Source organism: Scyliorhinus canicula, chromosome 5, assembly GCF_902713615.1.
Source record: "Scyliorhinus canicula chromosome 5, sScyCan1.1, whole genome shotgun sequence".
In the NCBI taxonomy this organism is placed as follows: Eukaryota; Metazoa; Chordata; class Chondrichthyes; order Carcharhiniformes; family Scyliorhinidae; genus Scyliorhinus; species Scyliorhinus canicula.
Window position 1 is genome coordinate 96,359,226 of NC_052150.1, and position 20,686 is coordinate 96,379,911.

The following is a 20,686-nucleotide window of genomic DNA, read 5'->3' on the forward strand; positions in this document are numbered from 1 at the left end:
AGAAAGGTTGGATAGGCTTGGGGTGTTTTCACTGGAGTAGAGAAGACTGAGGGACGACCTGATCAAGTATACAAGATTAAGAGGGGCACTGACAGGATGGATAGGGAATAGCTGTTGAAGGGTCGGTTACGAGGGGACACAAGTCCAAATGAGGGGCAGGAGGTTCAGGAGAAATTTGACGATAAACCGTTTAACCCGGACAGTGGTGACGGTCTGGAATGCACTGCCTGGGCGGGTGCTAGAGGCGGGATGCCTCATATCCTTTAAAAAGTACCTGGGTAAGCACTTGGCATGTCTTAACATTCAAAGCTTTGGGCCAAGTGCTGGCAACTGGGATTAGGATTGGCAGATCAGGTGCCTTTTGTTTTGTTTTATAAATTTAGAGTGCCAAATTCATTTTTTCCAATTAAGGGGCAATTTAGTGTGGCCAATCCACCTAACCTCACATTTTTGGGTTGTGGGGGTGAGACCCAAGCAAACACAGGGAGAATGTGCAAACTCCACATGGACAGTGACCCAGAGCCGGGATCGAACCCGGGTCCCTAGCGCCATAGGCAGCAGTGCTAACCACTGCAGCACCGTGCTGTTCTGATCAGGTGCCTTTCATGCGGCGGTGCAGACTTGATGGGCCTTTTTTGCACTGTATTTTCCTGTGATTCTGTGATTGACACATTGCATTAAAAGCACGTTTATATTACAATACAGCGTCTGTTAGTGATATTTAAAGGTGTCAAACATTTTAAACTTAATTCTCAGAATGTTCCCAACCCCTCGGTGGCCATAACCTCTTTAAGGAAACATGGTTTTTATGGCTTCCAAACCCCACACCATCATATGAAAATGGTGTGCTGGAGGAAATGCAATTTTCCAGTGTCCTCACAATGGGGACCCTGAGTTCAGAAGAAGTGTATGTACGTTTTGCATACTAGACCTTCCTGAACTGCAAAAAGTGCACATGAAAATGGTGCAGTGTTGGCAAGACAAAGGTAAATTGTTTCTCCTCCAAAAGCATTTAGCATCCGATTCCTACCTCCATTTGGAGATGGAAATCCGGCCCCAGGACTCATTCTAGTAAATCTGTGCTGCATTCCTTCTAAGGGCCAGATACCCTTCTGAAGCTGTGGTGCACAGAACTTCTCACAGTACTCGAGGTGTGGTATAACCAGGTCTTTGTATAGCTGAAGCAGGACTTCTAAATCCTTGTACTCTAGTCCTCATGACATAAAGACCAACATTTAATTCTTCTTTTTTATTATTTTCTGTGCCTGTTATTGACATTTTAGTATTTTTTGTGCATGAACCCCCAGGCCTTTTTGAACCTCCACTGATTCTAGCTATCCCTATTTGGAAAACAATCCTGGGGAGAACAACATATTGTTATTTATGGTATTTTGCTTAAGGGATATTACCTACTCATATTTACACTGCTTTGTTTCTTCCTCAGAAGGTGCCTGGGAAATTTAGGAAGCTCTTCTCTGAACTTGAGCATTTAACAGTAAGTGCCAGTACACTTGGTAACATTTACAATATTCAAGACATCACTTTTGGGAGCATTTACTGAATTTACATTTCCAATGTAACGTTTCACATGTTGGGATTTCAGATGTAGATACCAAGAAAATGAATGAAAGGTAAACAATTTAATTTAAAGAAAGGTAAATGAATGAAAGGTAAATAGTTTAATTTAAAGGAAAAAATCATGGCAGGACAGTTCCAAGCCGTAGTTTGCTCCTCTTGCTCCATGTGGCAGGCTGGGGCAGTTCCAGTCCCCAGGATCAGCACGTGTGCAGGAAGTGTCTCCAGTTATAGCTCCTGGAAGCTGAGTTTCAGAGCTGGAGTGGCAGCAGGAGACACTGTGGAGCATCTGCGAGTCGGAGAGCATCGTGGATAGCACGTATAGAGAGGTGGTCACACTGCAGGCTCAGACTCTGCAGGCAGGAAGGGAATGGGTGACCACCAGACAGAGCAAGAGAGCAAGGCAGGTAGTGCAGGAATCTCCTGTGGCCATTCCCCAACAGAACAAATATACCATTTTGGATACTGTTGAGGGGAATGGTCTCTCAGGGAAAAACAGCAACAGCCAAACCCGTGGCACCATGGTTGGTTCTGCTGCAGAGAGGAGGGGTAATAAGTGTGCCAATGCAATAGTTACAGGGGATTGAGCCGCAAATGAGACTCTAGGATGGTATGTTGTCTCCCTGGTGCTAGGGTCAAGGATGTCTCGGAGCTGGTACAGGACATTCTGGAGGGGGAGGGTGAACAGCCAATGGTCATGGTGCACATCGGTACAAATGACATATGTAAAAAAAAGGGATGAAGTCCTAAAAGCAGAATACAGGGAGTTAGGAAGGAAGTTAAGAAATCGGACCTCAAAGGTAGTGATCTCAGGATTACTACCGGTGCCACGTGCTAGTCAGAGTAGAAATGACAGGATATATAGGATGAATACATGGCTGAAGAGATGGTGTCAGGGGGAGGCTTTCAGATTCCTGGGGCATTGGGACTGGTTCTGGACGAAGTGGGACCTGTACAAACTAGACGGGTTACACCTGGGCAGGACTGGAACTGATGGGAGGGTTTAAACTAATATGCCAGGGGGATGGGAACCTATGCAAAAAGTCAGAGAAAGAGGGAGCAAGGACAAAATCAAAAGGTAGAAAAGTGAATAAGAAAAGTGATAGGTGGAGAAACCAAGGGCAGAATTCAAACAGGGCAATAGAGAAAAATATTGGGAGCAAGACAAACATTGTGAAAAAGACAAACTTAAAGGCTCTGTGCCTTAATACATGGGGCATTTGCAATACAGTGGATGAACTAATCGTGCAGATAGATAGAAATGGGTATGATATAATTGGGATTAGGGAGGCATGGCTGCAGGGTGACCAGGGATGAGAACTGAATGTCCCAGGGTTTTCAATGTTTAGGAAGGACAGGCATAAAAGAAAAGGTGACACTGCTAGTTAAAGAGGAAATTAACACAGTAGTGAGAAAGAATATTGGGCGGGATTCTCCAACCCCCCGCCAGGTCGGAGATTCGCCCGGGACCGGCGTCAATCCCGCCCCCGCCATGTCCCGAATTCTCCGCCACCCGAGATTCGGCAGGGGGCGGGTATCGCGCCGCACCGGTTGGCGGGCCCCCCGCGGCGATTCTCCGGCCCGCGATGGGTTGAAGTCCCGCCGCTGCCAAGCCTCTGCCACCGGCATGGATTAAACCACCTACCTTACCGGTGGGATTGGCTGCGCGGGTGGGCGCTGGGGTCCTGGGGGGGGGGGGGGGGGGGGGGGGGGGGGGGGGGGGCGCAGGGTGATCTGACCCCGGGTATTCACCATGGCGGAGGCGGAAGAGACCCCCTCCCCTGCGCATGCACCAGTATGACGTCAGCAGCCGCTGACGCTCCGGCGCATATGCAGATTTACGCCGGCTGGCGAAGTCCTTTCGGCCCTGGCTGGCGTGGCGCCAAAAGCCGTTCATGCCAGCCAGCGGAGCGGGAACCACTCCGGCGTGGGCCTAGCCCCTTAATGTGAGGGCTTGGCCCCTAAAGGTGCGGAGACATCCGCACCTTTGGGGCGGCCCGACGCCGGAGTGGTTCACGCCAGTCCAACACGCCGGGACCCCCCCGCCCCGCCGGGTAGGGGAGAATCCTAGCCATTAGCTCTGACAATGTGGAATCTGTATGGATAGAGTTGAGAAATAGCAAGGGGCAAAAAACATTAGTGGGTGTCATATGTAGACCCCAACTGCAGTGGTGAGGTTGGGAATGGCATTAAACACAAAATTAGAGATGCATGTAATAAGGGAGTATCGGTGATAATGGGTGATTTTAATCTTCACATAGATTGGGCAAATCAAATTAGCCACAATGCCACAGAGGAGGAATTCCTGGAGTATATACGGGATGGTTTTCTTGACCAATATGTGGAGGAACCAACTAGAGAGCAGGCCATCATGTATGGGTACTGTGTAATGAGAAGCCAATTATTGCCAATCTGGCTGTACGAGACCCCTTGGGGGTGAGCAACCATGACGTGATAGAATTTTTTATCAAGATGGAGAGTGAAGTAGTTGATTTGGAGACCAGAGTGCTGAATCTTAAAGGGAGCTATGAAATGAAAAAATGAAATGAAAATCACTTATTGTCACAAGTTTAGCTCACTGGGCTAAATCGCTGGCTTTTCAAGCAGACCAAGCAGGCCAGCAGCACGGTTCAATTCCCGTACCAGCCTCCCCGGATAGGCGCCGGAATGTGGCGACTAGGGGCTTTTCACAGTAACTTCATTGAAGCCTACTCATGACAATAAGCGATTTTCATTTCATTTCATTTCAAGTAGGCTTCAAATGAAGTTACTGTGAAAAGCCCCTAGTCGCCACATTCCGGCGCCTGTTCGGGGAGGCTGTTACGGGAATCGAACCGTGCTGCTTGGTCTGCTTTCAAAGCCAGCGATTTAGCCCTGTGCTAAACAGCCCTTAGTGTCCAAAAAAAAGTTGGTTGGGGTTACAGGGTTACCGGGATAGAGTGATCGTGTGGGCTTGGGTAGGGTGCTCTTTCCAAGGGCTGGTGCAGACTCGATGGGCTGAATGACCTCCTTCTGCACTGTAAATTCTATGATTCTATGACTAGATAGGGTAGATACAGGGAAGGTGTTACCAATGATGGGTCACAGTCTGAGGATTCCGGGTAAACCATTTCGGACAGAGATAAGGAGACATTTCTTCACACAATGGTGAGCCTGTGGAATTCATTACCACAGCATGTAGATGATGCTAAAACTTTTAATATATTCAAGAGACGGCTGGATATAGCACTTGGGGAGAATGGGGTCAAAGGCTATGGGGAGAAAGCAGAATTAGGCTATTGAGTTGGATGATCAGCCATGATTGGACAGGCCGTGATTCAACCTGGGAATGATTGATGGGTATGGCAAAGGAACATAACCGTCTCTTTTTGATGAGTGTAAACATTTATTGCCCTTCCATCACCCCTCTATGCACTAGTAGTTCCATGTCTGCTCACAATAATTTTGACAGAAGTTCAGCAGAAATCCCAGAAAAAACATAAACAGTTGTTAATACCATTTCTCCCGGGTTTCCTTTTAAATTACAGCTGCTGATCAAGAGAACCTACATGGGAATTATGTTTTTTTTTTAAACTGAAAGACCGAAAATGGCAATGGTTTATTGAAGTGGCATGCAGTAGTTATCAATGCATTTGTTTTTTGTATTCAGCACATTTAAATGTCTCACCATTTTACAGGATCCATCTCTGAACCACAAAGCATATAGAGATGCCTTCAAAACGATGCAGCCACCAAAGATTCCCTTCATGCCTCTGCTGCTGAAAGGTAATCTCAGACTGGGTTCGTCCTGATGGCTGAGTACTTCTAACTGGAAAATAGATCAATTTAGTGCCACTTGTTTGGGTTTTTTGGCAACATAATCCTATGATTGGAAAACAAGAATAAACATGAGCTATTTTCTGATATGACTAGTAAGTTTTCATTTAAATCCATGAGTACACCAATGGCAGTATTTAACTCTGCTTAACAATTCAAAAATGGAATATTGTCAACATTTTGTGAACAGAGGAACACCTGGTTCATTCATGAAATGCATAACATTTAAATCTCAAATCTGACCCCAATCCACCCACTACCCGATCACTTCCAGATTTAATGGAATCAGATTCCAAGTTTCTTGACTAAAGCTCGAAATCTGCTTACCAATCCCGCCTCTGCCAACATTGGAGCTTAAATACCTGCTCGGCCGAAGTTACTGCAGTAAATTAGGGAAACCCGTGAAAATTGAGCTCTAAGAATGTCCACAGGTGAGGAAATGAGTATTGTGCCCATCTACCCATCTTCTCACTTACCCCTTGCCCTATTCACTCCCAAAACATTTCCTATTGCTACTATTACCCATTTGTATTGCTAATTTACCCAATTTCTATTCCCCTTTGGGTGAGGAAGTATTGTCTATCTTCTGGTCTTGCACCTACCTTTCCAATTTGAACATGCGTCCCTCTAATTAACATTAATGCATATATGAACAATATGTACAGATAAAACCGTGTCAATTTCTTTCATAATCATTCTAATTTCAAAGTCTCCTCTATGTCCAAGAATTTCCTGGACCTTTTCTCATCAGTTAAATTCCTGAGACCACAAATCACCCTCAGTATTTGTCTCCTTGCTATCTCAAGAACAACAATATCCTTTGTATGACCGCGCGATCAGCACTAGGCACATCACAGATCACAGAACTACACACTCCAGATAGGATGAACAACACCTTATGCAGCAACAGTACAATCTCTATGTCTTTGCTAACAGTTAATTGTATCTTTATTAAAGCTAAATAACATGCTAATAGTTTCATGTTTTTTTCCACTATGAGCTCTGAAGATCTTTTTTTTCTAATTAGAACACCATGCAACTATTTAATTAACACACAATGAGGGCAATTCTCCTCTTCAATCCCATCTGAGGTCGTACCAGATTGAAGAGATTCACTAGGAATTCACTAGGACATTGCATAAATATGCTTTAGCTCGCTCTCCTAACCACTGTTTGACCCATTGACCTACTGTTGCACCTCATTTTAATAATGTGACACCTCTATAATTTTCTTTTCTATTAGCAAACTTTAAACAAAATTACAAACTTCTGACTCTTCATTACTTATCATAGAACCATAGAATGGATATAGCACAGACGAAGATGGTATGGCCCGTGATGCCAGGTCTCTGCAAAAGCAATCAGCTAGTCCCACTCCCATCTTTGCTCTTTTAACCTGCATTTTTTCTCCTCTTCAGCTGCTTATCCAATTCTTCTTTAAGTACTGCGATTGAATCTGCCTCCGACCACTCCAACCATTCCAGATTCTAACTAATCACTGCATCAAGAGGTTTATCCCTGTCGCCATTATTCTTTTGCCATTCACCCTATGCTGGTGTCTGTTAGTTCTGAACCCTTCCACCAATCGGTACATTTGCTCCCTATCTACTCTGCCTAGACCCTCATCACCTGGTACACCTCTATCAAATGCTCTCTCAACCTTCACCTATAGCTTCTCCAGTCTATCCCACAACTAAAAACCCCATCCCTAGAACTATCCTTGTAAATTCTTTCCACACCCTCTCTCGAGCTATCACATCCAGCCTACAGGGCAGTGCCCAAAATTTCATACAATATTCCAACTGAGGCTGAACCAGGTTTTATAAATGTTCATCATACCTTCCTTACCTTTGTACTTTATGTCTCTATTTAGAAAGCCAAGGATCCATTTTGAACCACTTTTTCAACCTGCCCTGCAATCTCCAATGATTTGTGCACATATACCCCAGATCTCTCTCTTCCTGCATCTTCTTTAGAATTATTTGATATTTTAAATATATTTTTATTTTATATTGCCTCTCCTTGTTCTTCCTACCAAAATGTATGACTTTGCATTTCCATCGAATTTCATCTGCCATGTGTCTGGCCGTTCCACCAACTTTTGTTCATCCGCTTGAAGTCTATCGGTATCTTCCTCCCAGTCCACAATATTCACAGATTTTTGTGTCATGTACCAATTTTAAAATTGTCCCTTGTGTGGTGATGTGCATCACTGTAAATACACAAGGGGTTAATGTAAATACATGTAGACTAGCTAGACACTAGAGGGAGCACCAGAGACATCACACACACACTCAATCAATAGATCAGTTAGATAGGACACGACCAATGGGCATTCACAATACACACAGAGGTGACACGACCACAGGAGGGCATTACACCAACCCATATATAAAGGACACCACACACATGATCTGCCTCTTTCCAGTGGAGACAGTCAGTGAGTACAGACACAGGGTTGATCCAATATCACTCCCACCACGTGGATTGTAGCACACTGGTTAGTCAGTCTGGGTAGCTAAAGTAGGATTAGCAGTAGTGTCGAACCTGAGTAATGGAAGTTTATATAATTTAATAAATGTGTTGAAGTTATCTCCACGTCTGAACCTTCCTTTGTCAAGTGCACCACAAGGAAGCCGCTTATGCCACACTTAGAGCATAACAAGACACCTTGGACATGAGCATTCATCTTTTACAGACGTGTATAATGATATAAAGGAAAGCAGCGATACAAGAAACAATCCCTTGGAAACCCCAACCCTCCTTCCAGACTGTTGAGCTCAGCTCCAACAACACTCAACGTTCAACACCCACTTGATTCACACCCTATCCGCCGCCCACCACCTTAAACATCCATTTACTCCACCACCAACACACAGTGGCAGCAGTGTGTACCACCTACAAAATGCCCAGCAGCCACCATAGAAATTCCTTCATCAACATATTCCAAAGCTGCAATCTCTACCACCAAGAGAAACAAGGGCAACAGATGCATGGAATATGACCAGTTCAAATTCCCCTCCGAGCCACTCACCGTCTCGACTTGGAAAAATATCAGCATTCCTTCGCTGTCACAGAGTCAAAATCCTTGAACAACTTCTGTAACAGCACTGTGGGCGTACCTACACCACATGGACTGCAGCAGTTCAAAAAGGCGGCTCACCACCATCTTCTCGAGGACAATTAAAAATGGGTAATAAATGCTGTCTTGCCAGAAACACTCAACTCCCAATAACAAAAGAAAAGGAAGCTTGTCAAAAATTTCTGAAAAACTAGGCCTATGGCCAGGATCTTCGGGTGAGACCAAAAATTTGCACCCAAAGTGTCTGGCTGCCTCCCCAATCTTCCGTTCTGCCCACGATGAATCCCACGATAGGTGGGAGCAGAAGATCCCAGCCTATGTATTTCTTGTGTTGTTAAATGTCCTTTTTCTCACCATTTCCCTCCTTCCACTCAACTCCCCCTAAACCTCCCACCGCCCCCTTCTTCTACTGATAGGATTGAATCCTTGTTGGATTACAGCTGCACAAAGATCTGGGCGTAGCCCAGTGCCTTTCCTGAGTGCATTTTATTCAAGTGTGAACCTAGATAATGAATATCTGCTTATTATTAAACCAACCAATGTTAATTCCATTGATTGCAATGAATTAAACAGAATAAAAATCAGGCGGGTTCTGTACAATCTGAATCTACACCATCAGATTATCACCCAGGCAATGAAAATGGAATTTTTCACTAGTTTTGTGTGTGTACTTTACATGGAAACTGATAAGATTAGTGCAAACATTAGAAGTACATCAGGAATAGGCATTGTATTCCTGGACAGGAGCCGGAATGTGGCGACTAGGGGCTTTTCACAGTAACTTCATTGAAGCCTACTCGTGACAATAAGCGATTTTCATTTTCATTTCATTTCTTAAAAAAGTTGCCCAAATACTTCAATTAAATGATAACTACATAATTCAACAAATTAATTGAGATGTTATGGTTTCCCCAGTCAACACTACAATCCAAATCAGTATCTTTGTTGCGTTCAGTGCGCTATTCTTTAGCTTGTGGTCTACATTTAACCGTCTTTCTGACTTTTTTGTTCTGTTGCTCAATTTATTTCTCTGCTAGATGTAACATTTATCCATGAAGGAAACAAAACCTTTCTGGACAATCTTGTCAACTTTGAAAAGCTGGTATGTGTTATTTGTATATATTTAGTATTTTCTTGATAATTACCAATGAACGTTCAGTTTCCATGTGTTTAACTATTTGAGGCGCATAAGCCTACAGCAGATCCAAAGACAATTGATTAAAATTTTACCAGTCAAGGGTTGTCCATTCTTAATAAATCAAAGTAATCTTTAGCTCCAATTTGAAAAAAGATATCCAGCAATTCAGATTAAGTAACAAAAATAATGCTGCAAAGCAGGAGTTTGCTGCTCTTTGCTGTTTCTACACAACCTTGACTCGAACCTTTGTCGGACAAATCATAGCAAAAGCTGGACTTGGGGAATTAAAGGTGAATTCACTGATATTCAATGTTGGGTTGGTTATAGGTTTAAATAAAAGAAATAAGTTTCCGACATTGTGGAAAACCTTTCCAACTGATGACACATATTGGAAATGCAGGGACACACGACTCATGATTTTCCACCTAATTAGATTATCAACAAATTGTGCACTCCAGTCACCCATATTTCCAGTAATCAGAGAATCATAGAATTTACAGTGCAGAAGGAGGCTACTCAGCTCATCGATTCTGTACCGGCCATGGAAAGAGCAACCTACTTAAGCCCACACCTCCACCCTATCCCCATAACCCAGGAACCCCACCTAACCTTTTGGACACTAAGGGGCAATTTAGTATGAACAATCCACCTAACCTGCATAGACACCGGGAGGAACTGCAAATTCCACACAGACAGTGACCCGAGGCTGGAATTGAACCTGGGTCCCTGGAGCTGTGAGGCAGCAGTGCTAACCACTGTGCCGCCCCTGGCAGTAAGCACTGCCAGTGTACCAAATTCTCCGACAAGAGCAGAAAATCTGAATTTTATCCCATTAAAAATAAAATTAATGATTGAATGAGAGAACTGAAGCAGGTACATTAAGATGCTGAAGGATTATTGTACAATGCTAACTGCTTATCAATATCTGGTTCATAGGCAACGTGGGGCTTTGTCATATTTACTTGAAGGGAGATTTGCGCCTGCATTCAGAAGTTTAGGCGTTATTTAAATTATTCTATCCTGAATTTTTGCCGGGTTTTCCCAATCTGCCATTAAACTCTGGCGGAAGATCGGCAGAACGAACAATGGCCGGGATTCTCCAGTACCCGCAGCTAAGATCGGGATCCTGATTGGGCGGAGAATCTCACGTCAGTCCAAAAACAGGATCGGCACCAGGCAGCAGATCCATCACCAACCTCCGGTCCTGCCCTGCCAGCCTTGGCGAGATTCCCGTCCCAGCGCTGGCGGGAATGTGCAGCTCCTTTGCATTCATTTGAAAGCGGTTAACGGGCTAGAAGTCCCAATGTCCATCCCACCCCATCCTCTCCCGGTTATGCGCCACCTCTCCCAGCTAGAGTCACATGGGAGTGATTTGGTGCAAATATTTACAAACAGGGTCCTGGCACCATGGCCTTTGAGGGGGAGCAAGGAGGTAAGTATCTTTTCCATGTCTTTGGGCTTGCGGGGTGGGGGATGCCTGGAACTTTGGGACTAGTTGGGACCGACTTGGTGGCTAGGGTGTTCCTCTCGGGATCGGGGTGCTGTGGCTGAACCTCCCATTGCTGCTGTAAAAGATCAGCAACTCACCCCTAAGGTGTTACTTACAAGGACCTGTGCCAGACCTGGCACATGAGGGCTAGGAGGAGGACACCCGCTCCCAGTGACCATCAAGTTGATGGCTGCCTTCACCCTTTATGCCTCTGGTTTATTCTGGGGCACGAGTGGGGTCATGTCTGGAATTTTACAAATATCCGTGCACAGATGCATCCACAATGTGACGGATGCCCTATGCGCCCTGGCAGCAGCCTACACCCACTTTAACCTGGACCAGGCCCACGAGGAAGCCCGGGCTGCTTGATTTGCTGCCCTCACTGGCATGCCCCAGGGGTTATTGATGGCATGCATGTTGCCCTCAGAGCACCAGCTTGATAGGGGGTGCCCTTCATTAACAGGAAGGGCTTCCACTCGCTGAATGTGCAGTTGGTGCGCGACCACCAGCTGCACTTCATGCACATCTGTGCACAATACCCAGGCAGCGTGCACGGTGCACACATCCTGATACATATCCTGGAGTTTCCTGCCATCTTTGAGATGCTCCTTTGCTTGAGATGCTGGCTAGTGGGCGACAAGGCCCACCTGCTGTGGTCATGGCTGATGGCGCCTGTGTGGAGGCCCCACACCGAGAGGCAAGCATTTTAACGACGTTCACTCAGCAACCAGCTGTGTCACTGAGTGGTGCATCAGGCCGTTGAAGATGCGTTTCCACTGCATGGACCACTCTGGTGGGACTCTCCAATACAGCCCTCAGAGGGTCGCATGCATTGCTATGTCCTGCACAACATCACGCAGCAGCGGGTGACATGCTGGGGGAGGGGGTAAAATGGCCAGCTTCATCGGACAAGGACAGTGTCCAGGATGAGCCAGGTCAGGATCCGGAGCTGGTTCGACAGGTCATGGAACCATGCCAGCATCATCACAGGGTGTTGGGCCTGGGTCAGCAGTATTAGCAGGTCTTGTCTGTGGGACGGAGGATGATGATGACTTGCTGTGAGATGAGCTCTGGTGCTCCTTATTATCTGACAAAGTCTCACTCCTGTCTTTTAGATAATACACCACTGTCCGCCCGGATGATCCCTGGATATACATTGGGGTCTCCTTCTCATGGTCACGTTATTTTGGGGAGGGGTGGTGGCAAGGCGAGATGGAACATGATCTGGTCTCATAGATTGGGAATGCTGTCATACTAGGCAGTCTTGCACTGCGGCTCGCACGGCCTGCCACTTCTCGGTGAGGGCAGGTGCTTGCGGGACGTCCATGAGTCCGATGCGCCCTGAACCCCTTCCCACAGCCCAAGACCCAGTGCCAGCCCAACCTTCCCACCCATGGGACAACAGTGAGAAGCAGATCGGACTGGTGGTGGAAAAGTGTTTAATGGGCAAATTGTGTCCCATTCCCTTTGACTGACTATGTTCAACTACACCTGAGACAACTTGGGTGTCATCTTTCTTTCTGATCTTCCGTGACCTCCAGCTCCTCCTAGATGTCCCCCCAGATTTCATATCAGGGCTGGAGGCTGTCTGCTGCATATCCTGCCCTCTGCCCTGTGATGTGCTTGGCAGTCATCGTCTGGAGGGCCTGGACCTGGTCGACATTTGGGCATCACAGGCGATGACGTGTCACCCTCTTCTGCCTACTACCCATCAGGTGTGCCAGTATCAGGTGGATGCGATTCAGATGGGCTGAAGTGTTCCAGCACCTCCCTTGCAGGAGACTCCTTGATGGGTCTCATTCTTACCTCCTCCCTCGGGATGCTCGCTGGCCCGTGGGATATTGCATGGGATGGAGGAGCATCTGGAGTGTGCTCCAGGGGCATAAATGTCACCTGGCACTGCCAGTTCTGGAGGCCCACCTTCATCTAAACCATGGTGTCCATGCCTTCAGCCATGGTGCTCTGTGACTCAGCGAGGGAGCCATGTCTCTTATTGCCTCGGTCATGTCCCTCTCTGACTGTGTCATGTGCCTCTGTGACTGTGCCATGTCACTCTGTGATCAGCTAAGGTCAGTCAGCGCCAATGCCCTCAGTTATGACCCTCTGTGAGTGGGCCAAGCTCTGGAGCATCGCAGCAATGTCCACCTGCGCCTGGGACATGTCCGCCTGTGGCTGTGTCCTCCTGTCCTGCTCCTCCGCCATGGACAGAACAGTGTGCCTCAGGCTTTGGACATTCTAACACATCACTCTGACTCCTTGTCCCAGGCCTTCCGCTAGGACACCACCCTTTCAGTGTTGACCTGGGTGCCACACATTGTTGGCACCACCTCATTCACCTGAAGGCAATTGGACTCCTTCAGCTGTACTTGTAGATGCTGCAATGTAGCTGACACACCCTCCTGGAAAGTCTGGCTTTGAATCTTCATCTGCCCCAGTTAAGGGATCATCTTTTCCAGAGATGCGACGTCTGTCTTGGGGGCAGCTGTTCCCTGGGATTGAGCAGCCCTCCGAACGGCCGCTCTCTCGGGAGTTCCTGCCTCTACCTAATGTGTTGAAGCATGTGTGTGGTGCTAACCAGAGGATGGCTGAGGAGCCTGGGGCGGGATTCTCTATGTGGGGTCCCCGCGCCGAGGAGTGGCGTGAACCACTCCGGCATCAGGCCATCCCAAAGGTGCGGAATCCTCCGCACCTTCAGGGGCTAGGCCCGCCCCGGAGTGGTTTGCGCCCCGCTGGTTGGCGGGGAAGGGGCTTGGCGCCACGCCAACCAGCGGCGAAGGGCCTTCGCCAGCTGCCGCAAGTTGGCACATACGCGGGAGCGCCAGCGTGTGTTGGCATCATCCCGATGCATGCGCGGGAGGGTTCGTCTCCACATCGGCCATCGCGGAGGACCACAGCGGCCGATGCGGAGGAATAGAGTGCCCCCATGGCACAGGCCCGTCCGAGGATCGGTGGGCCCTGATCGCAGGCCAGGCCACCGTGGAGGTACCCACCAGGGCTAGATCGCCCCACACGCCCCCCCCCCCCCCCCCCCCCCCCGAGGCCGCCCATGGAGCTGGTCCCGTCGGTAGGGACCTACCTTGATTTACACCGGCGGGACCCTCGCTAAACGGGCCAGACTTCGGCCCATCGCGGCCCGGAGAATTCGGGTGGCCCTAGGGACCATTGCGTCACGCCAGTCCCCGCCATTCTCTGAGGCAGGTGGTGCGATTCACGCCGGGGCCATTTTTGGGGGGCCTGAGAATCCAGAGGACGGTGTGGGCGGGATTCAAGCTGACCCCCGGCGATTCTCCGACCCAGTGTGGGGTCGGAGAATCCCACCCAAGATCTCCAACATTACCCACCGAGGCAATAGTCACTGCACTGGTGGATGAAGCTGGTGAAAGCAGTGCCAAGAAGTCACTGTCATCCATGGAGGTCTGCTGTGGAGTGTTCTGAAGGTCTGGAGGGGGGACTGTGACCCCAGACAGCCTGCCCTCATCTGATGGGGTCCTGGAAGATGAAGGACAAGGGGTCAGCTGTTGTGAAGGACAGAGCTGTGGAAGATGAAAGACTCACTTGAGATAGGACATCTAGATAAAGTTGCATTGGACTCTCATTTCATGCCAAACTTCATGTCAGCCACAGCTCGCTCCTCGCCCCCGTCCCTGTGAGTTCCATGGCAAATTCTTCAAAGGGAGTGCAGACTTGTAAGTCGGGCATGCTGCCACTCTGGCGCTCCCTTCAGTTATGACCTGCTTTATCCTTGGGGATCCAGAGAGGACAGAATGAGGCACCGGCATGCTAGTTGATGTCTATATCAAGGAAGCATGGTGCAGGTCTTCTTGCATCCACCTTCTTGGCTGGAATGAGAGCCTGGGGTGTGCGGAGTGCTTAAAAGCTGCTCGAGCTTGTCAGGCCCACAATAGGATTCTCGACCCCAGTGAATCACTCACCTGAGGAAACGAGAATTTGGCGGGATGCAGATGAGCAGCATGCTGGTCCCTTTGCATAGATGGAATCGTACCTTCCCTGCATTCCTAGTGGCTGCGCGGACATGTTCTGATCCTCTTCTGGCGGGAGCACTTCGACTATGGAATGGAGAAACCTGCCCATGGTAATGAGCTAAATATTGCTGACACTGTTTCTCCAGGGATTCTGTTAACCTCTCACCAATATTAAGACATGAGATTTAAGACAATTTCAGGGAAATAGACGTTTATATTTGTAACAGATCTCTTACTTGATGTTCTATTGGCAATCACAACATTTTATCTTCTTCCAAATGGAAATGTTATGCTGCAGCAACAACATCTAATAAAGAGTGCCTCCAAGAAACAAAATAGAAAATAATTCCTGTTTCACTTCTGGCTCTTTAAGCAGTTTCTGCTTGTGATTTAATCACTTGTCTCTCTGTTCGTAGCACATGATTGCAGATTCCATCAGGCTGCTGAGACACTGCAGAAGTAATCAGATCGGTAAGTGTGAGCCTTAGGATGGTTGTTGCACTTGGGGCTGGGGACAGGAAATAGGGAAGGGAGTGGTAAATAGGAGCTGCAAGCAGATAATTAAAGGATTCTCCCTCTCAATTGGCCGTTAATGCAGCTCCTTTTTGACACGTGCATTCACCAAACTGATTTGAGTTTACAGAGGTGAAAATGAATTATTTAACATTTCGATTTTGTAAAAATGGATTACTTGGTGAAAAAAAAATCACTCTAAAAGTTAACATTTGTTAACTCTGACGGGGGGGTCCAGGACCAGGACAAGGAGTGGCAAACTAAGGGTACAGCGTAGGCTATTTAAGATAGAGATGAGGAGAAACTTCTTCTCTCAGAGGGTAGTGAACCTGTGGAATTCTCTATCACAGAAGGCTGTGGAGGCCAAGTCGCTGAATATATTTAAGAAGGAAATAGATAGATTTATAGACTCCAAAGGTGTCAAGCGGTATGGGGTAAGGCCAGGAGTATGGCGTTGAAATAGAGGTTCAATTATGGCCATATTGAATGGAGCAGGCTTGAAGTGTTGAATGGCCCGCTCCTGTTCCTATTTTTAATGTTACTACGTTTGAAATATATTTAGAGGTGAACACTCTCAACTTTCAAACTGAAGCTTTGCTCTCTCTGCAATCCCCCCCCCCCCCCCCCCCCCCCCCCCAGTTCTGATGGTTCAAAGTTTAATTCAAGCTTTCCAAAGAGAGCCATTACATAAGAAGAGATGCACATTCCAATCTACTTCAGCATATTTGCAGGAATTTCAGCTAAGGACTGTAGGCATTAAAAAATGCTCATAAAATGCTTTGGCTGCACTTAGGTTCCCTCAGCCTTGGCTCTGGACTTGTGGGTGAGAATATGCACTGCAAGAGGCAATTGGAAACTCTAGCAGCTGCATCCACCAGTATTCCTGACCAGGATGGAAGTGATTGGTAATTTCCCCCCTCGAGCATGCTTGTAAATGGTTGGGATTAATTTTACACATGGAATTTGGACATAACAATCCTCCACTTGCTGCACGTTTCGGGGGAATTAATTGATTTGTGTTATGTAACTACCCTCCACGTTTACTGGAGTGATCACCTGCTGTTATCAAGGGACATTGCTGTAGTTTTTGTCATGGTTTCAATTTGCTATAGATAGTGGAGATCCTTTTTAAAAAGGCTGTTTGCTGTGGTGCATTGTTTAAGGAGCCCGCACTGTTGAGTAAATAGACAATTTTACTGTAAAGTAGACCGTTTGCTGAAAGTCATAGAATCCTACCGTGCAGAAGAAGGCCATTTGGTCCATTGAGTCTGCAACCCTATCCCCGTAATCCAGTAACCCCACCTAACCTTTTGGACACTAAGGGGCAATTAACCATGGCAAATCCACCTAGAACATAGAACATAGAACGATACAGTGCAGTACAGGCCCTTCGGCCCTCGATGTTGCACCGACATGGAAAAAAAACTAAAGGCCATCTAACCTACACTATGCCCTTGTCATCCATATGCTTATCCAATAAACTTTTAAATGCCCTCAATGTTGGCGAGTTCACTACTGTTGCAGGTAGGGCATTCCACGGCCTCACCACTCTTTGCGTAAAAAACCCACCTCTGACCTCTGTCCTATATCTATTACCCCTCAATTTAAGGCTATGTCCCCTCGTGCTAGCCACCTCCATCCGCGGGAGAAGGCTCTCGCTGTCCACCCTATCTAACCCTCTGATCATTTTGTATGCCTCTAAATACCTAACCTGTAAATCTTTGGACTGTGGGAGTAAACCAGAGCACCCGGAGGAAACCCACACAGACACGGGGAGAAAGTGCAAACTCCACACAGACAGTCACACAAGGCCGGAATTGAACCTGGGACCCTGGAGCTGTGAGACAGCAGTGCTAACCACTGTGCCACCCTATAATACCATAAGTGCCACCCTGCATCTAATTCATCAGCTGACACTGAAACTCATTAGCTAACACAGTGGTGTCAATAAACACTCAAGCTGGATTAAATAGATGTCTTTTTAACTTGGTTTGGAGAATCCTAAACATAAATGAATTTCCTTAGAGTCACTCCTACACTGCAACCATAACATCACCAGATGTGTAACAGAAACACCTTTACTACATATAAACAAAATTACTGCACCATTTATGTGGAACTTAGAATACAGTTCTCACCTGTAATGGTGTTCCGCGTAGCTGATCAATACGAATGCTTCAATGTGACAGCAATTACAGCATTTTCTCCTCTGACTCCAGGTACAGAAGACACTCAGAAAGACCACCAGGATGTGAAAGCCTATGTCCACCACTTGCACATTATTGACAACCAACAGACCTTATTTCAGCTTTCACACAGACTTGAGCCAAGAACCTAACCAAAGCTCCATCTGCCCATAAGATTACTGATGTTGAAAAATTCTACAGGGGACTGCGGTCGCAGCAAGTGTGGCAAAGTGATACAACTAATGTGCTACAGAGGGGTCTCCTGTGAAAACATAGGCACAGTTTACTTGCAAATTCAACATAAGAGGTCAAAAACAAGCTAGGTTACTTTCAGATGTGAAAGTAACAATATGTTTGATCAGAAACTGACGTGGTATGCTGCCCGGAAACCCTGTTGTATCATCCAAGCAACTTCAGCAGCAGCACTGAGCAGCCAGCAAACTAAGAAACTAGCACTAGTGCTTGCTTAAACTAAGCGGGACAGAATTATATCCATTTCTGTCAGATTACCTGACAGTAGTTTTGAATGCACTTTTTTGTGCCAAACTGTCAAAGCAGAGATGTTAAGTGTTATTTTGTGACTGAATGACTGGGACATTCTGCAGACTGATGTGTGACAGGGCGGACTTTGTAACTATTTGGACTAACCTGCCTCTAACCCTGGCAAAATATCCAGAAATGGACCTATTTGAGTTTGTTTTGGCCAGTTTGCCACGTGTTCTTGGGTGCCCGCCACTGGAGAGAGTAGGGAATGGTCACTGCCACTGGAGAGAGTAGGGAATGGTCACCGCTACAGGAGACAAATACCTACAGCAATTTAAAGAGATAATCAGGGCGAACATCAACAAAGAAATGTCTTTGGTCCAATAAAGTGGCAAATCTGCCAGTTGAAATTGCCACTCCACTCTATTTAAAAGATTGCTGGTCATATCTTGAGCCTGTAAATTGTTCGCACTTCTGTGCCTCTCCTCGCTATCCTGGGTGCCTATTCCCAGCGATCTGTATTGTCAAAGTGATGGAAAATGTGGAAAGTTTTAAAGGTTAGCACACCCTTTAAACGTTCCACCCCAACTATTTTTCAGGACCAATGTTTCTGGAGGGTAGTGAAGGTGGAAAACCTACTGCATCTCCAATGTGCTGGGATCAAGCAATATTGACACTCATTAGCTGCTCTAACACCGCTGGCCAGCCAGTAAAATAAATTCTTGTCTAATATTTTGGTGGCTTGTCACGTATTTCTTTCTGAGAAGAGTCCAATGGAATAAGAAACTGCATTACAACGCTATGAACATATAACATGTTCTAAGCAGTTTAAAGTAGATCACTAAATAGGATTTTAGATAGTTTTATGACTGATGTTGGTAAAACACTACCAGAAGTATTTGTGAAGTAAAATAAATAAAGCACATTTTGTAAAGTCTGTATATAGTGGCCTTGAAGTTCTGTAGTTTCTTTTAGTCTCCCGTCAGAGATACAGTGGAGAGACCAGCTGAAGTTACAGGAAAATAGTATAGACGATTAAAGAGCCAGCCATTTATATAAAGATTATTATTATTATTTGCGGAGGGCAGGGGCTCTACCCATCTCTTGCTGTAGTTGCAGCAGGAGACCAGGAGATTTCCAGTGAAATTTATCAGCCAGAACTTGCTGGAATAAGGCATCTCATATCATATGCTATTAGTTGGATGTTTCCCGCACCTTCAGTCCAAAAAGGTTTTGTGCCCTAATTAGTTGGAATTGTGAGTTGATAAAGACATAGTGAGGGCAAAAGGGCTTCTGGGACCTGAGTGAACAATGTTTTAATCAATTCTGTTTAATCAATGAGATTTAAGCAGTGAGAAATAAACAGAGGAACAACTGAGAAGGAAAGTGATTTAGAGTCGAAAAAGAAATAGAAATAAAAAGAGAGAAATAAAGATTGGATTTAGAGGAAGAGAAAAAAAAGAGACAGGGCGGAAAAATAAGGACAAAGTTTAAATTTAAAATTTGACATTTTTAAAATCTCCAGCAACAATTCAGGACCTGAAGTCATAGAACATAGAACATAGAACAGTACAGCACAGAACAGGCCCTTCGGCCCTCGATGTTGTGCCGAGCAATGATCACCCTACTCAAACCCACGTATCCAACCTATACCCATAACCCAACAACCCTCCCCCCTTAACCTTACTTTTAAGGACACTACGGGCAATTTAGCATGGCCAATCCACCTAACCCGCACATCTTTGGACTGTGGGAGGAAACCGGAGCGCCCGGAGGAAACCCACGCACACACGGGGAGGACGTGCAGAGTAATGAGAGTACACAACTAAATTATTCACTTTCTTGGCCAGAGTGGTTTGTTGATGGTCATTAACAATGATCACATTGTAAAAGGATATATGAGCTACCAATTACTATTATCAACTTTACCAACTTTAATGGCATCTCATATCATATGCTATTAGTTGGATGTTTCCCGCACCTTCAGTCCAAAAAGGTTTTGTGCCCTAACTAGTTGGAAGTGTGAGTTGATAAAGACATAGTGAGGGAACCCAGAACATTTTAAAGATAACAGGAAGCAAAGGGCAAGATGTACTTTTGTGCAAAGCAAACAACAGAGGGTTATATAACAAACAATGAGTTCTGGAGATTCACGTATTACGGCAAATCACGGAATCCTTTAACTTGCTGTTAAGTTTACACATTATGATAGCACGTGTAATTCTCACCGTTATTTTTTACAGTAAGTTCTTTAAACACAGGTACTCAATGTATTTAACCTCTCCAGACTTTGAATAGACTCCTATTTTCACTCTGGCGTCTGCTAAAATTCACTCACGATCTGGATGCTCAGTGGCATCGACACAATTGAAATTTATTCTTGCTACAAATGCAGCAACTGTTTCTCTAACAGCTGCAGTT

The 20,686-nt window shown here is 46.2% G+C and overlaps 1 protein-coding gene across 3 annotated transcripts in view; it reads left to right on the plus strand.

The window, feature by feature from the left end:
- The window catches only part of rapgef5a (Rap guanine nucleotide exchange factor (GEF) 5a), a 282,740-nt gene extending 262,816 nt beyond the window's left edge, over positions 1-19,924 (plus strand). For all 3 annotated transcript variants that reach the window (XM_038797428.1, XM_038797429.1, XM_038797430.1), the window contains 5 exons: positions 1,445-1,495; positions 5,253-5,340; positions 9,511-9,575; positions 15,500-15,554; positions 17,816-19,924. In XM_038797428.1, the coding sequence (XP_038653356.1) occupies positions 1,445-1,495; positions 5,253-5,340; positions 9,511-9,575; positions 15,500-15,554; positions 17,816-17,934 (378 nt within the window). In that variant the 3' untranslated portion in view covers positions 17,935-19,924. The remainder of the gene's footprint in view (positions 1-1,444; positions 1,496-5,252; positions 5,341-9,510; positions 9,576-15,499; positions 15,555-17,815) is intronic.
- Positions 19,925-20,686: the final 762 nt, after the last annotated feature.